Source organism: Gymnoscopelus braueri, assembly GCF_963280865.1.
Source record: "Gymnoscopelus braueri genome assembly, chromosome: 24".
Lineage (NCBI taxonomy): Eukaryota > Metazoa > Chordata > Actinopteri > Myctophiformes > Myctophidae > Gymnoscopelus > Gymnoscopelus braueri.
In genome coordinates this window covers 32,212,000-32,238,142 of record NC_137626.1, presented here as the reverse complement: position 1 = coordinate 32,238,142, position 26,143 = coordinate 32,212,000, and the positions used below count along the sequence as shown (strand labels likewise).

The 26,143-nt window shown below is 40.1% G+C and overlaps 1 protein-coding gene across 1 annotated transcript; it reads right to left on the bottom strand.

The window, feature by feature from the left end:
* Nucleotides 1–7,148: 7,148 nt before the first annotated feature.
* LOC308080926 (ras-related protein O-RAL-like) lies at nucleotides 7,149–19,531 on the bottom strand. The gene is made up of 5 exons (XM_080423033.1): nucleotides 19,423–19,531; nucleotides 13,451–13,627; nucleotides 12,202–12,410; nucleotides 11,105–11,279; nucleotides 7,149–9,592 (listed from the first exon to the last, which is right to left on the bottom strand). The coding sequence occupies exons 2-5, from the start codon at nucleotides 13,562–13,564 to the stop codon at nucleotides 9,485–9,487; spliced, it is 606 nt and encodes a 201-aa protein (XP_080279159.1). The 5' UTR covers nucleotides 13,565–13,627; nucleotides 19,423–19,531; the 3' UTR covers nucleotides 7,149–9,484.
* Between the last annotated feature and the right edge of the window lie 6,612 nt (nucleotides 19,532–26,143).

The window sequence follows — 26,143 nt, the reverse complement described above, 5'->3', positions numbered from 1 at the left end:
GTCTTTAATTAACACCAGAGGAACACTAGGGTATGCTTCAGCATGTTACTCTGCCATCATCATGGGGACAAAGATGATTGTAGTTGTGGGCCTTGAGTCCTACTACAGTGACACCAACAACCACATAATCAATGTGTTTGACACAGAGGCCAGCTGCTGGCTGGACATGCCTTATAAACTCTCGCCCAGGCTTACAGTGTTTCGCCCTTTCATACGTATGCTTTCAGCATTTCCCTACAACGGAGAACTGTACATATACAATTGTAGGAAATACTGTCTCAATGATGAAAGCTTTCATCTATGGAAATTAAATCCAGAGACCTCCTCCTGTAAGGAGGTTGAGCATAAGGGGAAAGGCCCGTGTGCACGGCTGTCTAGGATGTGCTGTTGCCTTGTGGGAGATCGTATCATCCTCTTTGGAGGATCCAAAGAATCCCCCACCAATGATGACCTGTATATCTTAGACTTCAGTCCTAGCCTGAAGACGTTATGCAAGCTAGCAGTTATTCAGTATCGTCTGGAGCAGTCGGAACTCCCATACAACATCAAGTGGGAACTGGCAGCCATGAGTCCCAACTAGGGATGTCCGATATTGACTTTTTTGTCGATATCCGAATATTCCGATATTGTCCAACCACTCATTTCCGATACCGATATCAACAGATACCAATATATGCAGACTTTTTCATAAAAGTCAACTAATTGTCAGATAACAACATCACATATCTAATAAAATAAAATAAAATAGCTATAATGTCAATATAATATCTAATAAATCTTATATAATACAGTGTTGTTTTCAATGAAGTGAGTCCCGGCACTCACTGGTGGTCATTTGAATGAGTCCCACTAATCTTAGATTACATGTTGGCCTTTTTGACAGTGCAAAAGCATAATTGCCTTGATGCCTATAACATTAACGAGCATCAACGAGCGTCAGCTGGTCACAGACACACACCTGCCCTCTGCAGTGCTCTAATTTGAAAGTGACTCGAGTCTGTCTCATTTCTCTCCAAAAGCCCTTGAACATGATTAAGGATTACTGTGATTATGGAAAGCTCACATTTCATGTCACACACACCATACAGTAAGAACTCCTGTAACATGTTAACACATTGCCTGCTAAGGACGCATATATGCGTCCATTCCAAAAATGGACGCAATGGATCGTCAAAATAAGTTAAAAACGCTGGGAGTGGTGGATGAATGAATGAATGAATACCTGGCAGTGAATGTGTTAAAAAACTTGCCGATATTCTCCGATATTAAATTTGTATGCTAATATTGTCCGATAAAATCGTACATCCCTACTACCAACAGCAATAGATGACAACGGCAAAGAAAATTCCAGACGATGGAATAAAAGAAAGATGTATGTTGGTACGTGGTCCGTCAACCTGATGTTCCTGTTTTGGGCATGATGCCATTATGGGCAAAACCTCTCTGACTAAAACATTTTCAAAAACGGCCCCCCAAGTCTCTCCTCTGCATCCAAACACAATTATGTTGAAGCCCACAACGCAGGGTGTGTGGCAATTCAGCCTTGTTATGCCACATGCCTAAAGCCTGATTTATATAGATATTTTAAAGCTAAGGCTTCAGCCTACACCATTTCGGTCTTGCTGCTTTGTACTGTTTTTATTTGTGTTTGTTGATGAAGTGTCATATTTGTACATGGCTAATGACCGAAATAAACTATTACTACTATACTTAGTCACACAACCAGTGTCGTGTGTGAAAATAGCAGATCTATCAGCTCACAACTGTCATGATTTATGACCTTTTATCTGTTTGACCCAGTACACACATGTGGTGTATCACTCATCTACGTAAGCATATTGGACACCCGTGATACGATGACCATCAACACTTTATCAAAGACAGACTGACCTCTGTGCACAATGATACGAGATGCATGTTCCATTCCTATCCATTCTGTTCATGTCCTTGGGTGAAACACATAACAGCATAACATTTCTTTAGCCCGGAAAAGACGTGCTGTGATTGGCCAGTACGGTCACTTTGATTGGCAGTTGTTTCAAACACTCACCCCAAAACATTATTTATGAGACTGTGGCGGCTCGTGTGGGACAACCAAGGCATGGATGCGTGTGTAATGACAACTAATAACAGATCACTTTTGACCACAACAAATAGCGTAAGTAGCGATATGCTTATGGGCTCTGCTCTATGCTATGTGGGGGCTGCTGGGACTGATGAGGAAACTGGACAACAGGGGCAATTCTGCAAATAGACCCCATGGCCAGTCAATATAAGTAGGACGCCTACAATATATGTTATTTTAGTCTGGTCCTTTAAGGTGTATAGTAGTCCAGGCAAACTAGCTAATTTTGGACCTTGAAATCAAAGTAATTGTAACAGATTTTTTCCCCCCAACCACTTCTATTAAGTCACCAGAACAACATACTAAAAGTCCTAAGAAATCCTAGTTGCGGAAATGTGTTTAATTGGCATCAATCCAAAATGGGAGTTCCAGCATAACTCACCTCATCGTACATGAACTGCAGGGTGAGGGCAGACTTCCCCACCCCTCCACTTCCCACCATGATCACCTTGTGGAGCACCAGAGAGCTCTGGCTCTTGTTCTTACCGGAGGCCATGTTGGTCTCTGTTCTGTGTCAGCCCCCTCAGCCCAGCAGCCAACACTTGACAAGAAGAAGAGCCTTTGGAAAGGAACACGCAAACACACGCCACGGAAATAAGGATTAGTGGCTGACATTTTGCTAAATGACGGACGTCTCCCCATGTGTTTAAAGAAGATCAAAACATCCTCATCAGGTGTTGACAATAACCCTCATCAACAAAGACATATGTGGCATTTTGTTGTAAAGCAAATGCCACTGCAAACTAGAGCTCTACCTATGTATCGGTTTGCAAAATATATCGATTGTTAATTCCAACTTTTTTTTTTTTTACGACTATGTCTCCTGATTTTTAGTTAGACTTTGAAATATAGCCAAATATAGGCAAATATAGCCAAATCGCAAGCTCAATTTGTGAGCTTGCGATTTGTAAAAAGAAAAGTCAAATAATGGCTGATATATCGGCCAAAACAGTCAGGCTTTAATCCATATTCATAGTTGACAACGGTTTAGCATTCTGTCAGGCAACTTTATGCTACCTGCATCCAAAGCTGAAGCTTTTCTGCCTCACAGTCACATGGCAGATGTTTTCTGAACGGGACATGGGTAAGGTACAGTAGGCCTAGTCCTGCATCAGCTTTGAAGGCAGCTGTTCCATAAAGCACAACATCTTACTGTGAAGCATAAAAACTCCAATATATCAGCTTATGGAGGCAGAAGCTCCGTAAAGTTGAGTCCAAGAAAGACAGGTTTGCACACAGGGACAATAAAGTATATCGTATTGTATCGTTAAGTTCTCAATGTCTAGCAGAACCAGAACACAAAATCACCTCTCAATGAACTAGGGATGACTGGCTGAGCTGTGAATGTGTCTTTCTGACTGGATGGCCGGTGTGCCCCACAGGTGACCTGCTCACACGCTTGGCGACGCACCCCTGTGCAGGGATTCCTACAGGGAATAAACAACAGTCTATGTCAGTGATTCTCAACCTGTTGGCCAAGGACCACGAGGGTATTCCAAGCGGGCCCTATAGAAACAATAAAACTGGAAATAATAGGTTTTATAGCAATTTGTAGCAATTGTAAAAATATTAGACCCTAATTGTCGAATGTTTAAGCATGTTCTAATGTATAGCCTACTTTACTTTAAAAAAAAGAATGCAAATATTTAATTTTTTTACATTTTGGAGAAAAATAGCCAATTTAACACAGAGGTGTCCAATTTTTTGCCCACCTATCCTGTTACCATCAAGACTATCTACTATCTACTACTTTTATCGAGTCTGACTTGTATACTTTTGTATTGTCAAAATCGATAAAACACATATATGGTAGTCTTGATCCAAGGCTATATTATAAGTATACCATGTTCCATTGATCCAAGCTGGAACGCAATTAATTGACCATTAATATAAACATGCACACGGCCCACCCGACGACTTAAAGGACGACTTCACCAATTTTCAACCCATCTTCATGTAATCGGTCCTCACTAACGTTCATTATAATATGATATACCATTTTTGTCTACTCAGTCTGTGTCTCAGAGGAGGGCTGTGGACAGTTCAGAAACCCACCTAGCAGTGACAACATCGATGGGGAATCGAAGCTAATAGAAACAGCAGGATATCAGTTCCTGGAAAGTTAGCATGCTATAATAAAAGCCATTGTTGTTGCGTTAATAAAAATCTCAATTTAAAAAATTAAATCTAGTTTGAAAAAAAAAACCCTGTCTAATGATGATAATGTCACTGGTAGGCGGGTTTCTGAATCTGAAGTTTCTACAGCCCTCCTATGTGACACAGACCGAGTTGATTTTTGAAAATCATTTTATCATGGGCATTAGTGAGGACCAATTACATGAAGATAGGTTGAAAATAGGTGAAGTCGTCCTTTAACAGGGCAGCCAAAAGTGGGGAACACATAAAAGGGGTTTAAAACATAAAGATAGTAAAACGTTGAGGTGTCATTTCTCACCTGTTTTTTAGGACGTGTGTGTGTCTCGTCAATTGGACGCAGCCTCCTATACAACAAGGCAGTATTTCTAATATAACTCAATGGGCAGTGGGACCCTGCAGTGTATTGAACTTTTACTTTAACTTCCACAGATTGTCTTCTTCTTGTAGTTCCCGGCAGACTGATGCCTTGCGGCACATTGCTATGATTGCCGCCATCCACATGTCGGGAGTATAATAACACATTTATACCCACATCCTAGTGCAAACTTAATAATGGGATAGATTTTTCATATTCCATCCTGATTGGCTAAGACTGACATCTAAAGTTTGCAGAAGTGGCACGTTTTGAACAAAATGCCGCAAATCATGAACACAGCGTCCGATTGCGGTGAAACTTTGAACGCACATTCGCACTACGTTGAGGAACAAATGCCACCCTTTCAACATTTCCCTATTATAGCCCCACCAGGAGGCCGATTTTTGCCAAAATTATTTTTTATACTACTCCTACAAACGTCCAAACATCACGCAAATCGGTATATATTATCTCTAGTCAAGTGATCAAGACCGACCGTCCGATTTTTCACATTCCAGCCTGATTGGCGAATTCCAAACATTGCTGGCCCACACTAACTTACCCGACTTGGTGGAGACCTGTGCTCCGAGGAGCACTTTTTCTAGTTTCTCCTGAAATTCTGTTCACCTTCACTTTTCTAGGACATTGCCCTGAACCGGCATTATGTTCACCACTTTGAAACACCTAGAATTGTACCCTGTCTTTTCCACATCTCCTACATTTTCTGTTTCACCCCCCATACGGCAGCAACATGTCCATACTCTTCCTGACATTTGAACAATCTAACTTGTGGTGCTGAGTCAAATGGCTTGACCTAGCTCTGGTCCATACGCCTGAAGGAGTTCTCCTTAAGGCTATGTGACCGATGAGCCAAGGCTGCGCAGCCTCTCGTCGGGAGTAAAAATAAGAAATACACTTTCGACGGTTTTATTGAGTTGAAAGCCAACTCTACTAAGTGGGAACACTCTGAGCCACCCCCCTCACGTCTAAAATACACTTCTTGGCTAACTCCACCAAAGGGGGAGTTAAACACACCAGCTGTTCTTATCAATGATGAACAAAACCTCCTAACTCCACTTTGTTTTGATTGTCATTTCCTGAAAAATGAACATTTTGGAGTTAGCTGGTTTCTGCCCGACAGCAGAGATATAGTCCTTGCACTCAATAATGACCATCCCAGTCCTCCTAGTGATCCTCACTAACTGTACCTTCCCGAATGTTCTTTCCACAAACTTTCCAGCTTCATGTGGACTACTGAAGAACCAAGATGCAGTCTTCTGTACGTCAGCTTTCATCCCAACAACAAACGTCTCTTTACCACCTACTGAACCACTTGTTTCACTCCTCCTTCTCTTTCCATATGCTCTACTATCCTCCTCATCAGCACCAGCACGTTTTCATCTCTTTGACGAGAAAGTAGGCAGCTAGTGCCATCTAGTGGTCAAAACTGTTATTAGTTTATGCCCAAGCAATCCAAATTCAAAAGCCCAGCCACTCCGCAAATAACCATAGGAATAATTTTATTATCAAATGTGTTTGTGTGTGTGTGTGTATATAATGCATGTAGTTTCATCTGAGATATTACAACTGTGCTTTACATTCCAGAGTCTACTCCCATCACAGAAATCCATTAATCCGTATGGTCTGACAATGGAATGACTTCATAGCATAATAACTTGAGTGGATTAAATACATTCCCTTTACAAATCGAAATACAACAAGCTGTGTGTGTGATCTGTGAAAATGGAAGCATTCATTACAAAAAGAAAAGTAAACTAAACAGGAATGTGTCATTATTTTTTCATCTTAAGGCAGTGAGAGGAAAATTGTGAAGTTTCATGCTAAGACCATAGTTATTTTATAGTATGGTTCTTTGGATAAAATTAATCACTTGAACCTTATCCTTATATTCTGGGGGCCAACATTCGGCGAAAATAGCTTGTCGGTCAGCTCAGCTATTTTCGGCGAAGAGATTTCGTGTAGAGGGGAGAAAAGGAGGGGGGCCTGGTATAGACCCCTGGGAGACTCCGGCCAACTACGTATATAGGGTTTAAGTGGTTATGGCAGTGAGAGGAAATTGTAAAGTTCCAAGCTAAAACCATACGCACAGTTGAATTATTGTACAATATGGTTCTTTGGATACAATTAACGTGTCCACCAAATGCAGTACACCAAGGTATTCTAACATCAGTGTTTCTCAATCTTTAATTTCAAAGACCCCCAGTTTGATATTGTCGATGTCGGGCAGAAACCTTGTATCTTCATATATTTAGTATTTTTTTCCCCCACAAATGAATGCCCCTTCAATATTTTTGTGAAAGTGAAGGTGGATACATGCGTCTGTGGGTTTTATAAATATTGAACCAATGAAACGTATTAAGAGCTTGTGACTAAATAATAACTATATTGGATCCATTGCCCCCCCCCCCCCCCCCATTTCCTGAAAAGTAATAGTTTTGAACATCCAAGGTTTCCACCCGACAACGATGATATATCATACTGCTATGTATGTTTATGGAACATCTTTAATTGTACAGTCTATATTATTATTACAATATTAGACCTAAACATGGTCAGGGTAGACGAGTGAAAATCTCATTCTCATCAATACAATGGATACATATTGCACAACGTAACCAAAAGTACAATCCTGGGTCAAGACCAATTCTATGCTAACATAATACAAGTCTTACATTGAGTTAAAGTACATTTTATTTACCTATTGTGTTCCTACTTTAACCTATTTGAAATTGAAACACCTGCAAGGATACAAAAACACCAGTATACACAGTCAAATACTTTAACTCCGCAGAGTGTACTAATGGAACCAAATGACCCTTATGGGTCTCATTTTGGTTAAATTAGCACTAAGGAAGAGTGTACAAACGTTCACTCGCTCTTCACATTTTTACACACGTTGGAGTTAAAATAACACTAAGGATTTTACTGTGACATTCACGGTGTGAAACCCTAGTCTCTCGAGCCAGACTCACACACTTTTCGTATTTTTCATACAGTCTGATGCAAAGGAAGCGCCGAAAACGGGAGTAAAGCATCCCCCTTCCACTAAGTTGTGTAAATTTATCCTACTGTAAATCAAATTAGTCTAAATATGTATTGCTGCTTGGCAGAAATGGGAATTCAAAAATAAGTTTTTAAGACATTTTACAATATATTTTTTAATAACGGAAATGACAAACAGATGACAGCTTCCTTTCTGAGCTTTTGGGAGGTGTAGTTCCAGACTCTATATAGCATTCAGGAGGTGTAGTTCCAGACTCTATATAGCATTCAGGAGGTGTGGTTCCAGACTCTATATAGCATTCAGAGACGGTGGAATAGTGTTCTGGCTACGTGAGACTAGTGAAATACAGAGTAGAAAATACCCTAAAAAAGAAATGGTCCGGTACCTTCCACAGTGAAGGAACCAGAGAAACCCATTAGCCACAACAACCCCTGCTTCAACAGGCTTACGCCGGTGTGATATTTTTAGTTTTGCTTGTTAAAATAGGTATTAAATAGCTCTATATTCTGACGGTAATCATTGCTGGAGAATGTTTGTACAGTAACGGGGGTCTCCCCGTCTCTCCAGCTCTCTGGTAAACAGAATACATGTTTTCAGGAGAGAGAACTCATACAGGATACATAAACGAGTTTTGCAAGTGATGAAACAGAAACAATTAAACAAATAAGACAAACTTGAAGTGGAACACAAGCCGATACATTATTTTTGTCAGGTTTTCGCTCCTGATTCGATGAAAATTCTGTTTAATAAAGAGCTGGAGAGAGGGGAAGACACTCTGTTACTGAACAAAAATTATAGCAATGATAACTATCATTGCAATACAAAGCTTTAACATTTATTTTTTTACAATAAATATTTTTGTTTTATCCAAAAATATCACTTACAGCACCTTAAATTCATACACCGTCGTACAATAGTGTGGCAAACTGTCTTGTATAAATGTATGACGTATAAATTGTGCTTAAAGCAGTGCCATTGCTAGCGCTGAACTATACCGTGATATATAAAGGAAACGTGAAAATAGACAGAATAGTTTGACTCAAGACAGTGATTGGCATATGGATTATGTATGCCAAGCACAGCAATTTTCTTATTGATTATAAGATGACTTGGGAGGAAAAATTGGACGATAATAAGGCATGACGCCTCGATCGAGTCCTTTCGTAGGCTGGGAGGTTCTGTGCAACAACCAGAACATAATCATTTTAGGAATCACCTGTGACATGTTTCCATTTAGCTATAAATCACGTGCGACACAGGGCTGGGCAATTAACCAAAATTTTACAGATATTTAGAACCAATAACCGCCTTAATCTTGCAGGTTAATCAAATAATCGAGAAGCAGTTTGTTTTTTCTCCAACAAATCTGTTTTTTTTACATTTTTGTACAAGGGTGGCAATTTTTGAAAATCGATTCAATCAATTACTTTGATTAACTGTTGCACCCGTAATATTTACAGAATAGACCAGGTAAAACAAAAAGTGTATAAAATAATCATTCATCAGGAAAAAGTTTGAAATAATCGTGATATTGATTTGAAGTCATATTGCCCAAGCCCTACTGTGACGTTTCCCGGAATCACCCGTGAAATGTTTCCCTTTCATGATAAGACACAAAACGGCATGGCTCTTGCAATGAGGAAATTGCACCAGCCGATGTTGTAAGGTGAATGGTGTCCCGGTTAATTGGGTCTGGGCAGTGAGTGACGCATTATTATTGCAGCTGCCCGTCTCACTCACGCAGGTCCGTTCAACAAGAGGGTTTGGGGGGCTTTGGCACCTTTTATTTTGTTTTTCTGTGGATGTACTTCCACGTCAGGGGTTAAAGTAGTACGCACTTCTTCTTCTTGTTCCTGCCACTCGTGCCGTTTTTGTCTTTGCTCTCCGCCAGTTTCTTTTTCCGAACGTCACGCATGAGGTCAAAGAACACCTGAGAGAGAGAGAGGGGAGAAAGAGAGAAAGAAAGAATATAAGGGGAGAGAAAGAGAGAGAGAGAGGAAAGATAGATTGAGAGAAAGAGGAGAGAGAGAGAGAAAAGATAGATTGAGAGAAAGAGGAGGGAGAATTTTAATAACACTTTATTAAAAACACCATTCCATGATCATTTGAAGCAGGATGCTTCAAATTAACTTAACGTACAAGTCAAATAATTATCAAAATAAAACTACCATGATACAAACAGTTTGTACAGTAAACTGTTTGGGGAGTGGAGGCGGTACGTTTATTAACAGCATAAACACATGTCCTAACAATGAGTAACAATGTGAAGTTGAGGGAAGAAACGTAGCCTCGTCATATGACGTAAATGTCATGGCGTGTGATTTATGCACAACTACTGCACATGCGCCAGAAAAGAAAAAAAATAGACTCTCTGTTTGAGGAGAGGTTGAGAGGAGATCTGTCTCATCTCGCTGTATTGCATCATGTCATATCATATCATAAAGGACTTGAAATTGTGACGTTCAATGGTACGTTTGTTAAACGGAATACAAGCAAGAACAGAATAAAAACCTGAATAAAAATGTCTCAAAGCTTTGTTGAAGCAATTTATTAGGCTCTACAGGGAATAAGAAGAATGCAGAGACATAATTGACGCAAGATAAGAAAACTAGGACAGTAGATCTCTTCTCATCAGATTATTCCTTGTGTTGAGTGCAACGCATTCTTCAGACCCCAAATTGTAGTGTACAAATAATCATATACAGTACATGCGCTGTCCATGGACAATCATGCCTACATGGATACGGCAAGTATAAATAGGACTTTAAAGTGCATGAAGTATATATTTCAAAAGTATATGCAAGTACCCAGAATTCTTCATAATTCATGCATTTGACCCATAGCAGCTTTTAGGCTGCCACTGAGCAATGTCCACGCACTGGCTTAAAGATTTACAATCAGTAGGAGCCATAGCTCAATGATGTTAAAAGATCCCTTTCCAACATTACTAGTGTGTCCCTAACCTGAGGAACTAAACTGCAGCACATCAGACCAGACCAGCACCTACAGTATAAGGCACCGTTTCCGAAACAGTGGGTCGGGTCCCATGTCTGGGTCGCGGAGCAATTTGTATGGGTCGTGAGTAAATATCCCCCTTTTTCCCATAAAAAAAAAGAACAACCTAGATTTAAAAAAGATTTAAAAAAGTTTAACCAGCAAAAAAAAATCAACGTTCAACGTTTTTTTAAAGTATTTAAATAAATAAAATAAAAAATCCAATAATTACCATAACATTTTAAAATAAAATAAAAAGTAGTAGTGAAAATAGCAGATCTACAGGCTCACAACGTGGCGCGAAGCGACACGTTGTGAGCTTGTAGATCTGCTATTTTCTCTAGTATGGGTCCCGGGCAAACGTCTTAATCTCTCTTTTGGGTCTTGAACCAAAATGTTTGGGAACCAACTGGTATAAAGGTGTACAGTGAAAAGGAGGTTTAGCTACCTTGTCCACGTTGGCTCGTGTCTTGGCGGAGGTCTCCACGTACTGGACGCCCCACTCGGCGGAGCGGGACGTCACCTCGTCGGCCGACACCTGCCTCCGATCCTCCAGGTCCGACTTGTTCCCCACCAGCAGCAGAGGAATGCCCTCCTCCTCCTTCACACGCAGGATCTGCTCCCTGAGACGCACATAAACGCACACACACAGTCAGAGGGATTCTCACACGCACGCACACACACATAAACATGCCCGCTAACAGTAGGCTACTTTATTTGGTGCAACGTTTCAATCACAAAACCTTCATCATTTAACACTATGAACAATAAAATACAATTATTTATTTGTTTAAAAGGGATAGTTCACCACCAAAAATATTTTCTATTGATTAGTCACCCCATGGAGACTTGAATTCATGGATATTTTTTTGTTTTTGTCGCATTCCTAAGCCAATAATTTGATGACCGGCAGCGGTTCACAAAGTCTCCTTTGTTTCTCCTACCGGAACCGCAGCCTACCAATCAAATTACTACCTAACCCATCAAATTATTGGCTTAGGAATGCGACAAAAACTAAAAAATATCCATGAATTGACTCCATGTGGTGTGATTTTTTTTGGGTGAACTACACAATGTAGCAAACTGTGACCCCAGTCATCACTGCAGCTTAGAACTTGGTCATATAGCGTTACCATCCAGGACTTTGGGTGCCCGGGCGACCTATTTTCCAACTTTCTATCGCAAATTTGAAGGTACTGACATGTTCCTACAGATGTCTGTAGTAACAACAGGGTGGTAAAATGATGTACTGCTGTGAAATGTTTGAGTTGGTTATTTTGACAGCTTGGGCAGAATTTCCAAATTAAAGTAGAGCCTGACCGAAATATTGGTAATCATGCAACCGATGTGTCCAGATTTTTAACAACTTTCAACCTGGCGTCCAGATCTTCGGCATGTCACTCACTATAGGCAAACATTTTCAAACATGTTACGGGTCCCTTTGGTTCCACTCAAGAGTTATGGGGGTCCGTGGGCAGTTGCATATCAAACTGGGGGTCCTTGAAATTAAAAGGTTTGGTAACCAGGGCTTTATAGTTCCCTCACCTGAACTCTATGGTAGCGCTGAAGGACTCCTGCTCAGTGATGGAGAAGACCAGCAGGAAGCCCTCTCCGCTACGGAAGTAGTTGTCCCTGATGGCGGCGTAGTCCTCCTGTCCCGCCGTGTCCAGGATGTCGATCTGCACCTCCTCCCCGTCCAGGACCACCTTCTTCCTGTAGCTGTCCGCTTTGGTGGGCTCGTAGTCCTCCACGAACTGGACGGAGAGACACATACGTACATCAGAGATCTACCCGTGCCAAGACTGCATGACATTTTTGTTTTTACGTTTAATAATCCACCAAGCTGTATACAAGAACTTAGTATGAATGTACAGTAATCATTATCATCATCATCACTAGCATTTAGAACCTGACCGATGCCAGATCTTTGGGTCCCTTAGCTGTACTATACAAATCGCAATCACAGCCTGTCGCGAGTTATTCATTAATTATTCTATACATTGCATTCTATCCTCTCCCATGTGTGACCTCTTTCATTATGTCTGCCCACTCAAGGAGATTGAATTCTGCATCGTGTGTGACTCACACACGATGCAGAATTCAATCTCCTTGAGATTGTCACCCAGTTGGGCTAGGCAATTAACTGAAAATATATCGAAACCGATATTTAGAACCAATAACAGACTTAATCTTGCTCGTGATGGCTATTTGAGTAATGGTTATTTTTTTTAATATCAATGAATCGACACAAAACAATTCTAATTGTTTCTTTTTTTATATAGACTAACTCGATTAGTATGATTAACACATTGCCTGCCAGAATTATTTCAGATTTTTTGCAGTTTTATGCCAGAGATTTTTAATTGAGAAAAAAATAAGTACTCAGGAGCCGAGATACAGAAATTTTAAGTTTTAAGTTAACAAGGAAGTGGATAGGAGTCTAGATCTTCGAAAAATCATAGCTCCTTGGTCTTTGGGTCAAATTTAAAATAAAAACAAAAAATAAATAAATATATATTTTTTTAAGATCAAGTTAACTTGATCTTGGCAATCAAGTGATGGATTTGAAAGATCAAGTTAACTTGATCTTGGCAATCAATGTGTTAACCATTTAACCCTGTATTATACTTTGTTGTACAATGGTGGTGTACAAAAATATTGAAAAATAGCCGATCCACAAGTTCACAACGCTTCACTTAAAGAATTGTTAATCGTAAGTGAGGAAAAAGTTGGAAATAATCGTGATATTGATTGCCCAGCCCTATCACACTGCATGTATGCCAGCATAACTCACCTCATCGTACATGAACTGCAGGGTGAGGGCAGACTTCCCCACGCCTCCACTGCCCACCATGATCACCTTGTGGAGCACCAGAGAGCTCTGGCCCTTGTTCTTACCGGAGGCCATGATGGTCTCTGTTCTGTGTCAGCCCCCTCAGCCCAGCAGCCAACACTTGACAAGAAGAAGAGCCTTTGGAAAGGAACACGCAAACACACGCCACGGAAATAAGGATTAGTGGCAGACATTTGGATAAATGACATTTCCCCCCGTGTGTTTCAAGAGTCGTCCTTTGATGGAGTGGAGAGCTCGTCACACGATGCAGCGACATGCGTAAATAAAGTTTCAGACTAGTCCAACTTTAGTTGAATGGCAAATGTAACCTCATTCAGCAACGGATTGTGATACCTAATCAAATTAGAGGATGCGCACATAAGAGGGAAAAGATTCATGATGCTTTAACCCATTAATACGTTTTCATACCTTTAAATCCGGGAAAGCATGTCATTTTAGTTGTTACTTACTATACTGTATATTGTTGCAGTCGGGCAGAAACCTCTTATCTCCATATTCAAACTTTTTTGAATATTCTACCGCGTCACACAAAAGTATCAAAAGTAGCAGATCTGCAAGCTCAAAACGCTGCGCGAAGCGACGCGTTTTGAGCTTGTAGATCTGCTACTTTTGCTAATCCTGAAAAATAATATAAGTAATATAAAGTAAAATATACGTTTTTCAGAAAACGTAGGTTAGGATTTAGAAGGCGTTTTTAGAATCGACCTCAGGTCTAAATGGGTTAAGTGATGAATGCAATGCATAATCAGAGCATCCCTAAGGGGGAATTCACTGCGATTACATTTTCTTATCCAACCAGCAGCTGAGGTGTTTTTGTGTTTGTTTGTTTCAACAATTTAGTCACTATGCTAAATTCTCTCCATGTGTATAGTCCGTCCTGTCACTGCTAACCCCTGCTGGTGGTCTTGAGAGGGTGTAGAGTACAACTTGTGTGGAGTCACCAGCTGCTTCTTTTCACCCAACACATGTGGGGGGACACCGTTGCCTAACAGGCCGATCTGAAGGAGTCACTATCTGCAGCAACAGAGAGCATCCTCCCCTTCCAGCTTCCCATTCAAGATTCAAGAGTTTTATTGTCACAAGGATGTACGAGTACAGCCGGAGGCACCATGGTGTGGTCTGTGGACCACTGGTGGTCCGTGAAGGTATTGCATGTGGTCCCTGACCATGCATTTAGTAATGTAGTTACTTTCATTTTATCAAACGCTAGTTGAGAAACAGTGCAGTAAATTACCTGGTGACATATGTTGACGTGTCAATGTTGTCAGTTACTGGCAAGAACTTTCACAGAAAAAGGGAGTTTTCTGTTTTCTCAAGGGAAACTGTACCGGATTGCCCGGTTGAGTCACCATTATTAGGAAATGTGCCCATAATCAATCGCATGTGTCTGCTCGCTCATACAGTACATAAGTTGCAATGAATCAGTTAACAGGAGTTTAATATGGAAGGTTAAGAGAACAGAATAAGGGCAAACATGGGAAAGGAATAGATCAGTGGTTCTCAATCTTTTTTGAGCTCTGGACCACTAGCATAGTATCTCAGTTAAATGACTGTTAAGGGCTTGATTTAATTCACCTCGAATTAACATTAAATGAAGCCCTTTACAGTCATTATTTAATTTCAAGCTCCCCCCCCCACACCACCACGCCCATATCCCAACACAACGGTGGTCCCTGGTTCATAAAAAACCCTTGGTGTGGAGGATTCAAACCCCCACCCTCCACGGTGGTGGTGGTCTGGTGGGCAAGACATTTACCCCTGCACCACCCAGATGCCACCTATACCGTACTGCACTGTGTCAACAACACCAACCACCAAGGTATCAACTTAGAGGAGAAAGTAGTGGCCCTACTCCCAGAGTTGTACATTCTTCCAGTAAAAGGATATAAAGCTGTCATGCAGTGGCTTGGCCTGCGATAAGCCTTCAAAGAAGTTCAAACTGGCCTTACTGGTTCATATTCAACCAACATCCTCATTACGATAAACCACATCAACAAAGTCATGCACCATTTTGCTGCAAAGCAAAGCAAATGCCACTGCAAACTAGGGCCGTCACGATTACACTTTTTACTTGACGATTGTCACACAAATAATTGTGATAAAATTGTGTTTTTGGCATTGAACATTGGAATATGAATAAAACACGAATATGAATAAAACAATAGTTTACGAAGCCTAAAAGCCAAAAATAAATGTAAATGAATAAAAATTACATTTATTTTTTGCTTTTAGGCTTCGTAAACAAAAAGGTGCACAGGGATGACAAATTACTTAGATAATTTAATAACTTTATATGAATAGTGGAAATAGCCGATCTACAAGCTCAAAACTTGAGCTTGTAGATGCAAACTAGAGCCTGACAGATATATCAGTTTTCTTGATATATTACCCATTGTTTGACTTTCTTTGACGACAATGTCTCCAGATTGTTTTACCTTTTAAAGATTTTCAAAAATAGCAAATCTACAAGGTCAGTTTGTGAGTTTGCGATTTATAAAAAAAACAAGTCGAATAATGGCTGATATATCGGCCAAAACGGTCAGGCTCTATAATCAGTATTCATAGTTGACAACGGTTTAGCATTCTGTCAGGCAACTTTATGCTACCTGCGTCCAAAGCTGAAGTAGGAGTCTTTCTGCCTCACAGTCACATGGCAGATGTTTTCTGAACGGGACATGGGTAACATCTGCATGTATAAGACGCAGTAGGCCTAGTCCCGCATCAGCTTTGAAGGCAGCTGTTCCATAAAGTTACCTCAAAGAAAGTTACAGGAAAACTACATTAGGACAAAGCACAACATCTTACTGTGAAGCATAAAAACTCCCTATATATCATCAGCCTATGGAGGCAGATGCTCTGTAATGTTGAGTCCACCAAAGACAGGTCTGCCCACGGGGACAATAAAGTATATCGTATTGTATCGTAAAGTTGTCAATGTCTGGCGGGACCAGAAAGCTAAATCACCTCTCGATGAACTACAGCAGGAATGACTGAGCTGAACTGTAAATGTGTCTGTCTGACTGGAAGGCCAATCTGCCCAGCAAGTCACCTGTTCGCAAGCAGCCCTGTGCAGGGTTTCCTGCAGGAAACAAAAAATGAAAATCTAGGTGCTACTGGAGGGGGGTGCACGACACGTGCCTGTGCACGCTGGAGCTTCACGATATGGACCAAATTTCGTACCATACATCAATATCTATATATGCCAAATATCTCAACAGCGATAATGATCGTTCAGCCCCAGTGCAAGCGCTTCTGTGAGGGCATATAGGGTGTGTGACGGGTTGGCCTCAGGTACATGATGGAAAACCCAACTATGTAATGTCTTTGTGGTATATTCTTCTGCCGTTTAGTCTCTGTAATGTCCAATTCAGTCTCTGTGTTGCGGCCTAACAGTATGTTTTAACATCGGGCGATCGCCGGACGACATCGTCCAAAAGATAAAGAAAATCCATCTTTCATCGCCCCCCCGCTCACTTCGCCCTATCGCCAGTAGTTGCCGGCTCTCATAGACATATAATGCACTTCCGGAAAATACTATCCTGATCGCCCGCTGTTAAAACGCACCGTAAGACTGAACTGGTCTGTTGTGAGAACACCCCCCTTACGTGTACTGTACACACACAACCTGCGCCACGCTGCATGCCATGCTCACACACACACACACACACACACACACACACACACACACACACACACACACACACACACACACACACACACACACACACACACACACACACACACACACACACACACACACACACACACACACACACACACACACACACACACACACACACACACACACACACACACACACACACACACACACACACACACAGCTCAGTGAGCTTATTGCTGTCATAATGTCTTTGGTCAAATGGTTTGTAAACATTAACGATGATGCGCTGTGTGGGATAATTCAACCAACAAACTTGAACATCTACAATAAAAACTGCTATAAAAAAAACAAGGTCGGACACACCTAGAGTTGCCAACTATCTGAAATCCAAATAAAGGGACATCCGTCCCCTTTCCAAGAAAAATAAGGGACATCCAGAAAAAGTCTCACTGTATATATATGTACAGTTTCTGTACATTATTATATTAACAACCCAACCTCTGTATTATAGTAGGCTATGTATGTACGTATATGAGCTGTTTGAACTTGTAAGATGTGTGTCATTGATTGATTCCCCCAAAATAAGGAACAAAGTTTGTTTATCCCTTATCAGTTCGGTTTCCAAACGATTCCGTATTTCAAGGGAAGGGTTGGCAACCCTAGTCACACACACAGCACACCAGTGGCTGATTACCAGCCCACAGTAAATACTCTCTCCGGGTTGGCAGATATGGAAAAAAAACACTTCCCTCTGACCTTTATGAGCGCTGCTGGTCCGAGAGAGGCCGTGAAGGGCACGCACAACTCACAGGAACCATTTGCAACTCTGAGAGGGCACAAGATGTAACCAAATGGACCCGTAGTGCATTCCATTTGGTTACATTTTGTGCCCTCTCAGAGTTGAGATTTCACTGTGTGTTCTTAAATCCTTGCACTGGCTCCCTGTGTGTCAAAGAATTTATTTCAGAATGCTACTGTTGGTCTATAAAGCTTTAAATGGTTTAGGGACAAAATATATTTCTGATCTTGTACGATATCATGAAACCTTCCAGACCTCTCAGGTCATCTGGGAAAGGCCTGCTTTCTGTTCCTACAACCACAATAAACATGGGGAAGCAGCATTTATTATTTATGCACCACATATCTGGAACGAACTCCCAGAAAACATATTTTAAAACACAAGTAAAGACCTTTCTTTTTGCCGCTGGCTTTCTTTTTTTCTCCTTTTCTTTTCTTTTCTTCTCTGCACTGTAACTATCTATTAATTTTTACTTCTTTTGTTTTATGCATCCTAATGTCATTTTATAATTTTATCATTGTGTTTCCTTTGCTTGATGTTATGTGTAAAGCAAATTGAATTCCCTTATTGATGATGTGTGCTGCACAAATAAAATTGCCTTCCCTGTGTGCACTGTATATGGCCGGCAACACCCCACCAACAAGGGTGTGTGTTGGCATGACACACACATGCACACATTACTATGTGGGCTGCCTGCCTTGCTATCAAGGTTGATAATGAAGACATGCCAGCAATTCCTGCAGACAGTGAACTGCAGCTCAGAGTCAGAACAGCCTCCATTTTGAAAACTTTAGAAAAACAAGGAGAGAGAGAAACAGCTCCTGTATGACTCAAAGAGGAACAATATATATCATAACGTTGGGCTGACATGTTCATCATCAAGGTTGATAATTAAAGACATGCCAGCAATTCCTGCAGTGAACTGCAGCTCAGTCAGAGAACAGCCTCCATTTTGAAAAGTTTAAAAGAGAGAGAGAGAGAAATAGCCCCTATATGACCCAAAGAGGAACAATATATATCATAAAGTTGGAGCTGCCAGCAATTCCTGCAGTGAACTGCAGCTCAGTCAGAAGAACAGCCTCCATTTTGAAAACTTTACACACACAAAAGGAGAGAGAAATAGCCCCTATATGACCCAAGGAGGAACAATATATACATCATAAAGTGTGAGCTGACATGTTGTTTCCTCTTCAATCAGCTGACTACTGTACAAACACAACACTTAATATGACCACTTCTCCCTGCAGACCCTGCTGGTCCCGCCTCCGCGAAATAAGCACTTGTGATTGGACGAAAGGCTACAAGGCAACGCGACCATTGGCTGTGAAGGAATGTCAATCGACACGGTGTCAACTTAATACAGGAGCTGAGGAAAAAAAGGGGAATTTAACTGAACCGACGACGCAGGATAAAACGTGACCCAGGAAAACAACATGAACGGGTGTTTAAGACGTTAAAGACGTTATAAAAGGTTGTAGTGTCATTTCTCACCTGGTTTTGTAGGACGGGTGTGTGTGTGTCTCGTCAGTTGGGACGTTGCAGTGTGTATTCAACTTTTACAACTTACACAGGCCGTCAAGGCAGCGTAAGTGGGGTCAAAACAGCACTTCCGGTAGTGTCCTTCAAAATAAAAAGCGTTATTTTTATGTCGCCAATAAGACATGAGGCTGATTCTACAAATGCCCAGTTGTGGAAAAAGTACTCAAATGTTTTACTTAAGTAAAAGTATCAATACTGCAATGTAGCAGTACTCGGTTAGTAAAAGTCCGCAATTCAAAATGTACTTGAGTAAAAGTACAAAAGTATTGGTATCAAAATGTACTTAAAGTAACAAAAGTAAAAGTACTAACATATTTGAAAACAGCAGATCTACAAGCTCACAACGCGTTGCATCACGACGCGTTGTGAATTTCCAAATAGCCTAGGTATAAAATAGGGCTAAAGTGGTTAATATGTTTTATAATGTAATAATGTATATCTGCAAAGAAACTAGTAACTAAAGGTTTCAAATAATTGTAGTGGAGTAAAAGTACAATATTTGCCTTCGAGATGTAGTGGAGTAGAAGTAAAAGTATAGACAATTGGAAATACTCCAGTAAAGTTAAAGTACCTCAAAATTGTACTTAAGTAGTACTTGAGTAAATGTACTTAGTTACTTTACACCACTGCAAATGCCTTATGAATCAGTAGTTCTCACACTTTCAAGATTTTTCAAACAAGTTAAAAAATAGCAGATGTACAAGCTTGCAGCGTGCCACGAAGTGATGCGCTGTGAGCTTGTATATTTGCTATTTATTTTTCTGATATTTTTTTCCTGCCAAATCAATCAATTTGGGGGTCCGTGACATGCAAATACTTGAGAACCAAGTGTTAGAGAGACTCCCCTGTACAACAGACAGACCATGACAATGCATTTTTAATTGAGGCTCATGCACCAGCAGCAGTTGTGGTAGATTGGAGACAATCCACAATAGTCTTGGTATGAGTTTGTTACTTTCCTTCACTAAAATGCTAGTATACAATCAACAATAACAGCAACACAATGTATTTGTATCTATACATCTAATTTAAATCTATATCTAGAAAGATCAGAGACGGTACAGCTAAGAGTAAAAGTCAGTCAGTAGAACCAAACCAGGATACAATGAAAACAATATAAAATAGTTAAGCACAAGATTGAGCTTATAGATTCGGGCACTAGATATGTGCACTGGGTCTCTGAATGAAATTAATGTGTGTAGCCTATAAACAAACAAAAACAAACAAATAAATAAATATATTAACAGTCAGCCCTTCAACAGTGAATATGTAGGCCTACAGTACAACAGCATAAAACATTCATTCAGTATATATACTACTGTATAGATTCTATTCTGATATTCTAATTTGTATTTTACCTATTATTTTACCTTTTAATATTATTTTATTTTGTCATCTACAACCTTTTCAGGCCGCGACCCCCCCAAAATAATCATATTTGAACTGGGGACCCCCCACCCTGACAAACACTTGGAATTGTAGGAATCACATTTAGTTTGACTCAGTTCGGTTCCACAGATAAATATTGTGAAAATAAATCTACAAGCTCACAACGCCTCGAAGCGAGGCGTTGTGAGCTTGTAGATCGGCTATTTTCACAATTTCCCCCTCTTTCTTATATTATTTGACAATTTGGCCAATGTCTGACCTGTTTTTATAGTTTGTTGAGTACTTTTGATGCAGTAATGGTCTTTTTTTCTTATCTTTTCTTTTACATTTTGTAGGTATTAAAAAGGTCTTAAAAGTCCTTAAATTGCCACTTCACTGTCATCTGAGGACCCCCCCCCCCCCAAAGACTCCCGAACCCCAGGTTGAGAACCACTGATCTACAATACAAGAGAAATGCTCTAAACCGTATTTTAATTTTGAAGGCAAAGTGAGCCAACTTCCTGGTGTTGTGCAATGTTGTGCAGCTAACTTAACACATGTACAACTTTGGCCCCACCTCTGGGATGGAACCAGTGTTGCCATGTCCGCTTATCATAAGCGACTTTGGGTTTATTTTTCTGTAAAGTTGCTTGCGGTTTTTGGGGCTTGTTTCTAAAGTACAGCTGCTTATTTTGGGCCCCCCCCCCCAAAAAATATATTATTTATACAGATATTTTCATGTCCCTTAACCCCATCTGAAAATGTTTTGCGCCAGGTACTCCCTGTGCCAATTTTTTGTGTTGTCAGAATGTTTAAAAAATATTTTGATTTTTTTTATCCAAGATTCTTTTTGAAAATAGCAGATCTACAGAGCTTGTAGATGATCTGCTATTTTCAGTCACTTCTTTTGGGCTTGTTTTCATGGACCTGGTTGCTTATTTCTCTCACACAATCTGGAAACACTGGGATGGAACCGAAAAAGATAACCCTGGCAGGATTGATATTCCTTCAGTTTCAACGTTGCAGACAGCAGTTCATTAATTGCTACTTATTGAATTGATTGATTGATTGATTTATTGATTGATTGATTGAGTTGATCAATCAATTGATCAATTCAAGTAATTTTTTAATCATGTTTGTACTAACTAGTGGTGGAAGAAGTAGTCAATAATTTTTACTTGAGTAAAAGTATCAATATTGCAATAGAAATACTCTGTTACAAGTAAAAGTCCGGAATTCAAAATGTACTTGAGTGAAAAGTACAATAGTATTGGTATCAAAATGTACTTAAAGTACCAAAAGTAGAAAGTACTCATTATGCAGAATGTCCCATTCCACAAGTTGTCAAATATATAAAATGTATAAAAAATCATTTGAAAATAGCAGATCTACAAGCTCACAAGCTTGTAGAGCTGTCAGCTTGTAGATTGGCTATTTTCAAATGGCCTAATGTAGGGCTGAAGTGGGTAATTTATGTTTTGTAATAATAATCAAAATCTACAAAGTAACTGGTAACTAAAGTTTTCAAATAATTGTAGTGGAGTAAAAGTACAATATTTGCATCTGAGATGTAGAGGGTGTGGAAGTAAAAGTAGACTAGTGAAAATTGGAAATACTCCAGTAAAGTAAAAAATACCTCAAAATGGTACTTAAGTACAGTACTTGCGTTAATGTACTTAGTTACTTTACACCACTGGTACTAACAGTTAATAAAACATCAACTGATGCACAAACTTAGAGTCACTGGGTGTTTCGGGTCTTGCAACAGACACCCTCCTCCAGGGGACCCGACCAAGGCTGATCAGACCCCGGCCTGTGTCCAAGGGGCATGCTGCTGCCCCCACTGTCTCTTGGGGGTAAGAGACAGTGCTAATTAGGGGTTAGGGTTAGCCTGGCACATAGCCAGACCGACAACGCAGATCCACCCACACCTGGAACGTATGTGAGTGATTCCATGCTATCAGTCCGGCCAATGCCAGGCCAGGTTAGGTGAGATGTTGCACCTCGTTAAACACACTTTAAGGTACACTTCAAACTTTTTTATGTCATGATGGATCCCAAATTAATAGGCTATTGACCTCTAATATCAAGTGATCTTGTCTTAGGGACATTGATGTGAAAAGATGTTTTGGCTTAAATGAAATGTAATTTATCTAAAATGTAATAATTGTACATGACAAAGAGATTAATAGCTTAGTGGTGATATAGAAAGATGATTAGAATTGTCACTTTTTGAAATAATTTCAGTACAGATTAATACAGTAACCGGAAGACTCGCCCCAAAACACGGTCGGCCCCATTTTTTTGCTGACCAGCGGTTCTTGTAACCTGACTCCGCCAGATGGGGGCGGTATTGACTTCACAGGTTCACTATACAGCATCCATCTGAGCTCGCTCAGAGAGTAAGGCTACTCCGCACAGCGGCGTGTGCGAACCAATCAGTGGCTGCTAGGGCGGGATCTTGGCGAGACCGGATGTGACGCCATCGAGAAGCGCTTATTGCGTTGTAGTTCTTTCACGATTCATCATGGTTGAATAGTATACAAAAGAACTTCTGCTGGCGCAGGTACTATACGTCATGTAGACGCGTCAATATGATTGGTTGATAGATGGTGATATACAGATGGTCCCATCCAATCACCTGCCAAGTAGCTTGAAAAAAGGGATTCGCCGTCTTGCATCGATTCTGCTACCGGAGTCCCAGATGGAAGTAACGTGTGAAACAAATTTGACGCAAGCTTGTTCCATCTGGCGGAGTCAGGTTACGGTTCTTGTATTCTTGTATTTGTTTTACTGAGGATAAGGTTAGAAATAAGTTTAGGGTTAGTTTTATTGAGGTTAAGTTTAGGAATAAGGTTAGGTTTTTCCCCGGGGCGACTGTTTTGGGGCGAGCGTTGCTGATGTGACATTATAAACTAGCTGGCCTTTTCTGTTTCCAAGAGACTTGCATTTAAGGCATTCCCTCAGAAAAGTTAATATAAATGACCTTTATGATAGCACACTGTCCTCAACCAGCGTACAACTACCTTTGAGCAGGTCAGGACAACTATCTAGGCCAGTAGTTCTCAGACTGGGGTCTGCTGGGAACCCCCTGCGGTCTTTGGGGGGTTGGGTTCCAGGGGGTCCCCTCCAAAATGAGGAACACTTTTAACCGTTGACTATTCAAAAATAGCCGGTACAGCTCACTATATATGCATCTATATAGACAAAAAAAATGACCACACATTGTTTTTAATAATTTAGCATTTTTATGAATTATATTTGAACAACATAAATCCTTAACTCCTTATCTTAAGGGGATCCCTGGAACAAAATATTTCCAGATGGTGGAGGTCTGCGGCCAGACGGCCAAATACAGATCAATTTGGGCGTCCCAGCTCAGTGGTGGAAAAAGTAGGCTACTCAAATCAATGTTTTACTTAAGTAAAAGTATCAATACTGCAATGTAGATAATACTCTGTTACAAGTAGAAGTCCTGTATAAAAAAATAGCCTACTACAAAAGTATTGATATCAAAATATACTTAAAGTACCAAAAGTATAAAGTACTCATGCAGAATGTCCCATTTCACAAGTTTTCAAAATGTATACAAATCTTTTGAAAATAGCAGATCTACAAGCTCACAATGCGTTGCAATGCTACGCATTGTCAGCTTGTAGATCGGCTATTTTCAAATGGCCGAAGGGGTGAAGAAGATAATATATATTTTTTAATAATAATCAAAATCTACAAAGTAACTAGAAACTAAAGTTTTCAAATAATTGTAGTGGAGTAAAAGTATAATATTTGCCTCTAGTCTGAGATGTAGTGGAGTAGAAGTAAAAGTACTGAAAGTTGTACAGTACTTGAGTAAATGTAGTTATTTTCCACCACTGAATGTTTGAGAACCACTGAACTGGGAGCATTGGAATTTGCACTGCGGGCTGTAGTTACAGAAACTCGACGAAAGATGGCAGTGTCTCCTAAAGTTAGGCGCTCTTGAGCCACCGGCTGATCAAATAAAGTCAAGGTCACAAAACACAAAGCAGAGCAAAGGGATTCAGGACGTATTGTTTTGAATCACACCTTCACACCTGCTTTATAGCCATAACGTAGCTATATAGGTTACAATAATACCATACAGACACTGAACGACGGCCAAATCAGGGATAATAACACACTCTCATCTTTCAGCATGTGGAAAGCAGTGGTGGAAGAATTACTCACATGTTTTACTTTAAGTAAAAGTATCAATACTGCAATGTAGAAATACTCTGTTACAAGTAAAAGTCCGGAATTCAAAATATACTTAAGTAAAAGTACAAAAGTATTGGCATCAAAATGTACCAAAAGTAAAAGTACTCATTATACAGAATGTCCCGTTTTTTTTCAAATGTATAAAAAATCTTTTGAAAATAGCAGATCTACAAGCTCACAATGCCACACATTGTGAGCTTGTAGATTGGCTATTTTCAAATGGCCGAAATGTATACAGGGCTGAAGTGGTTGATGTATGTTTTGTAATAATAATCAAAATCGACAAAGTAATGAGTAACTAAGTTTTCAAATTATTGTAGTGGAGTAAAGGTCAAATGTTTTCCTCTGAGATGTGGTGGAGTAGAAGTAAAAGTAGGCCTACTGCAAATTGGAAATACTCAAGTAAAGTACAAATAGCCTACCTCAAAATTGTAATACAGTACTTGAGTAAACGTACTTTGTTACTTTCCACTGGTGGAAAGGATGACATCCTCCTAATTTGCTTTTCGTTTTACTAACAAATGTAGGCGGCTATCCCCGGATGGCCTCACACACACCTGTCCATTCACAATAGAAACAGGGCCAGTATAGGGTCAATCACAGTCACACAATGTTATGACAAATTAATCATATCTATCTATCTATCTATCTATCTATCTATCTATACATCGTCTGTCTGTCTGTCTGTCTCTCTCTCTCTCTCTCTCTCTCTCTCTCTCTCTCTCTCTCTCTCTCTCTCTCTCTCTCTCTCTCTCTGTCTATCTATCCATCTATCCATCTATCCATCTATCTATCAGGTTGCAAGCTGACTTTCTTAAAGAGAGGCTTGGGTTTATTTCAAACGTTTAAACGTGTTTTGCAGTAATAATGACATCAAAGCACTATATCATTTTAATGGCTCATTCACTATAGGCATCTAGTTGATAGAGCTATAACTGATACCATGCCGTTCCACTATAGAATTCACAATTATCAGTATGAGTGATAGTGTTAGCAAACCGGGGTACATTATAGTGTCTTTAAAATACATTTAAGAGGCCTCTAAACGGAATTCTTAGTGCGCTGCAGA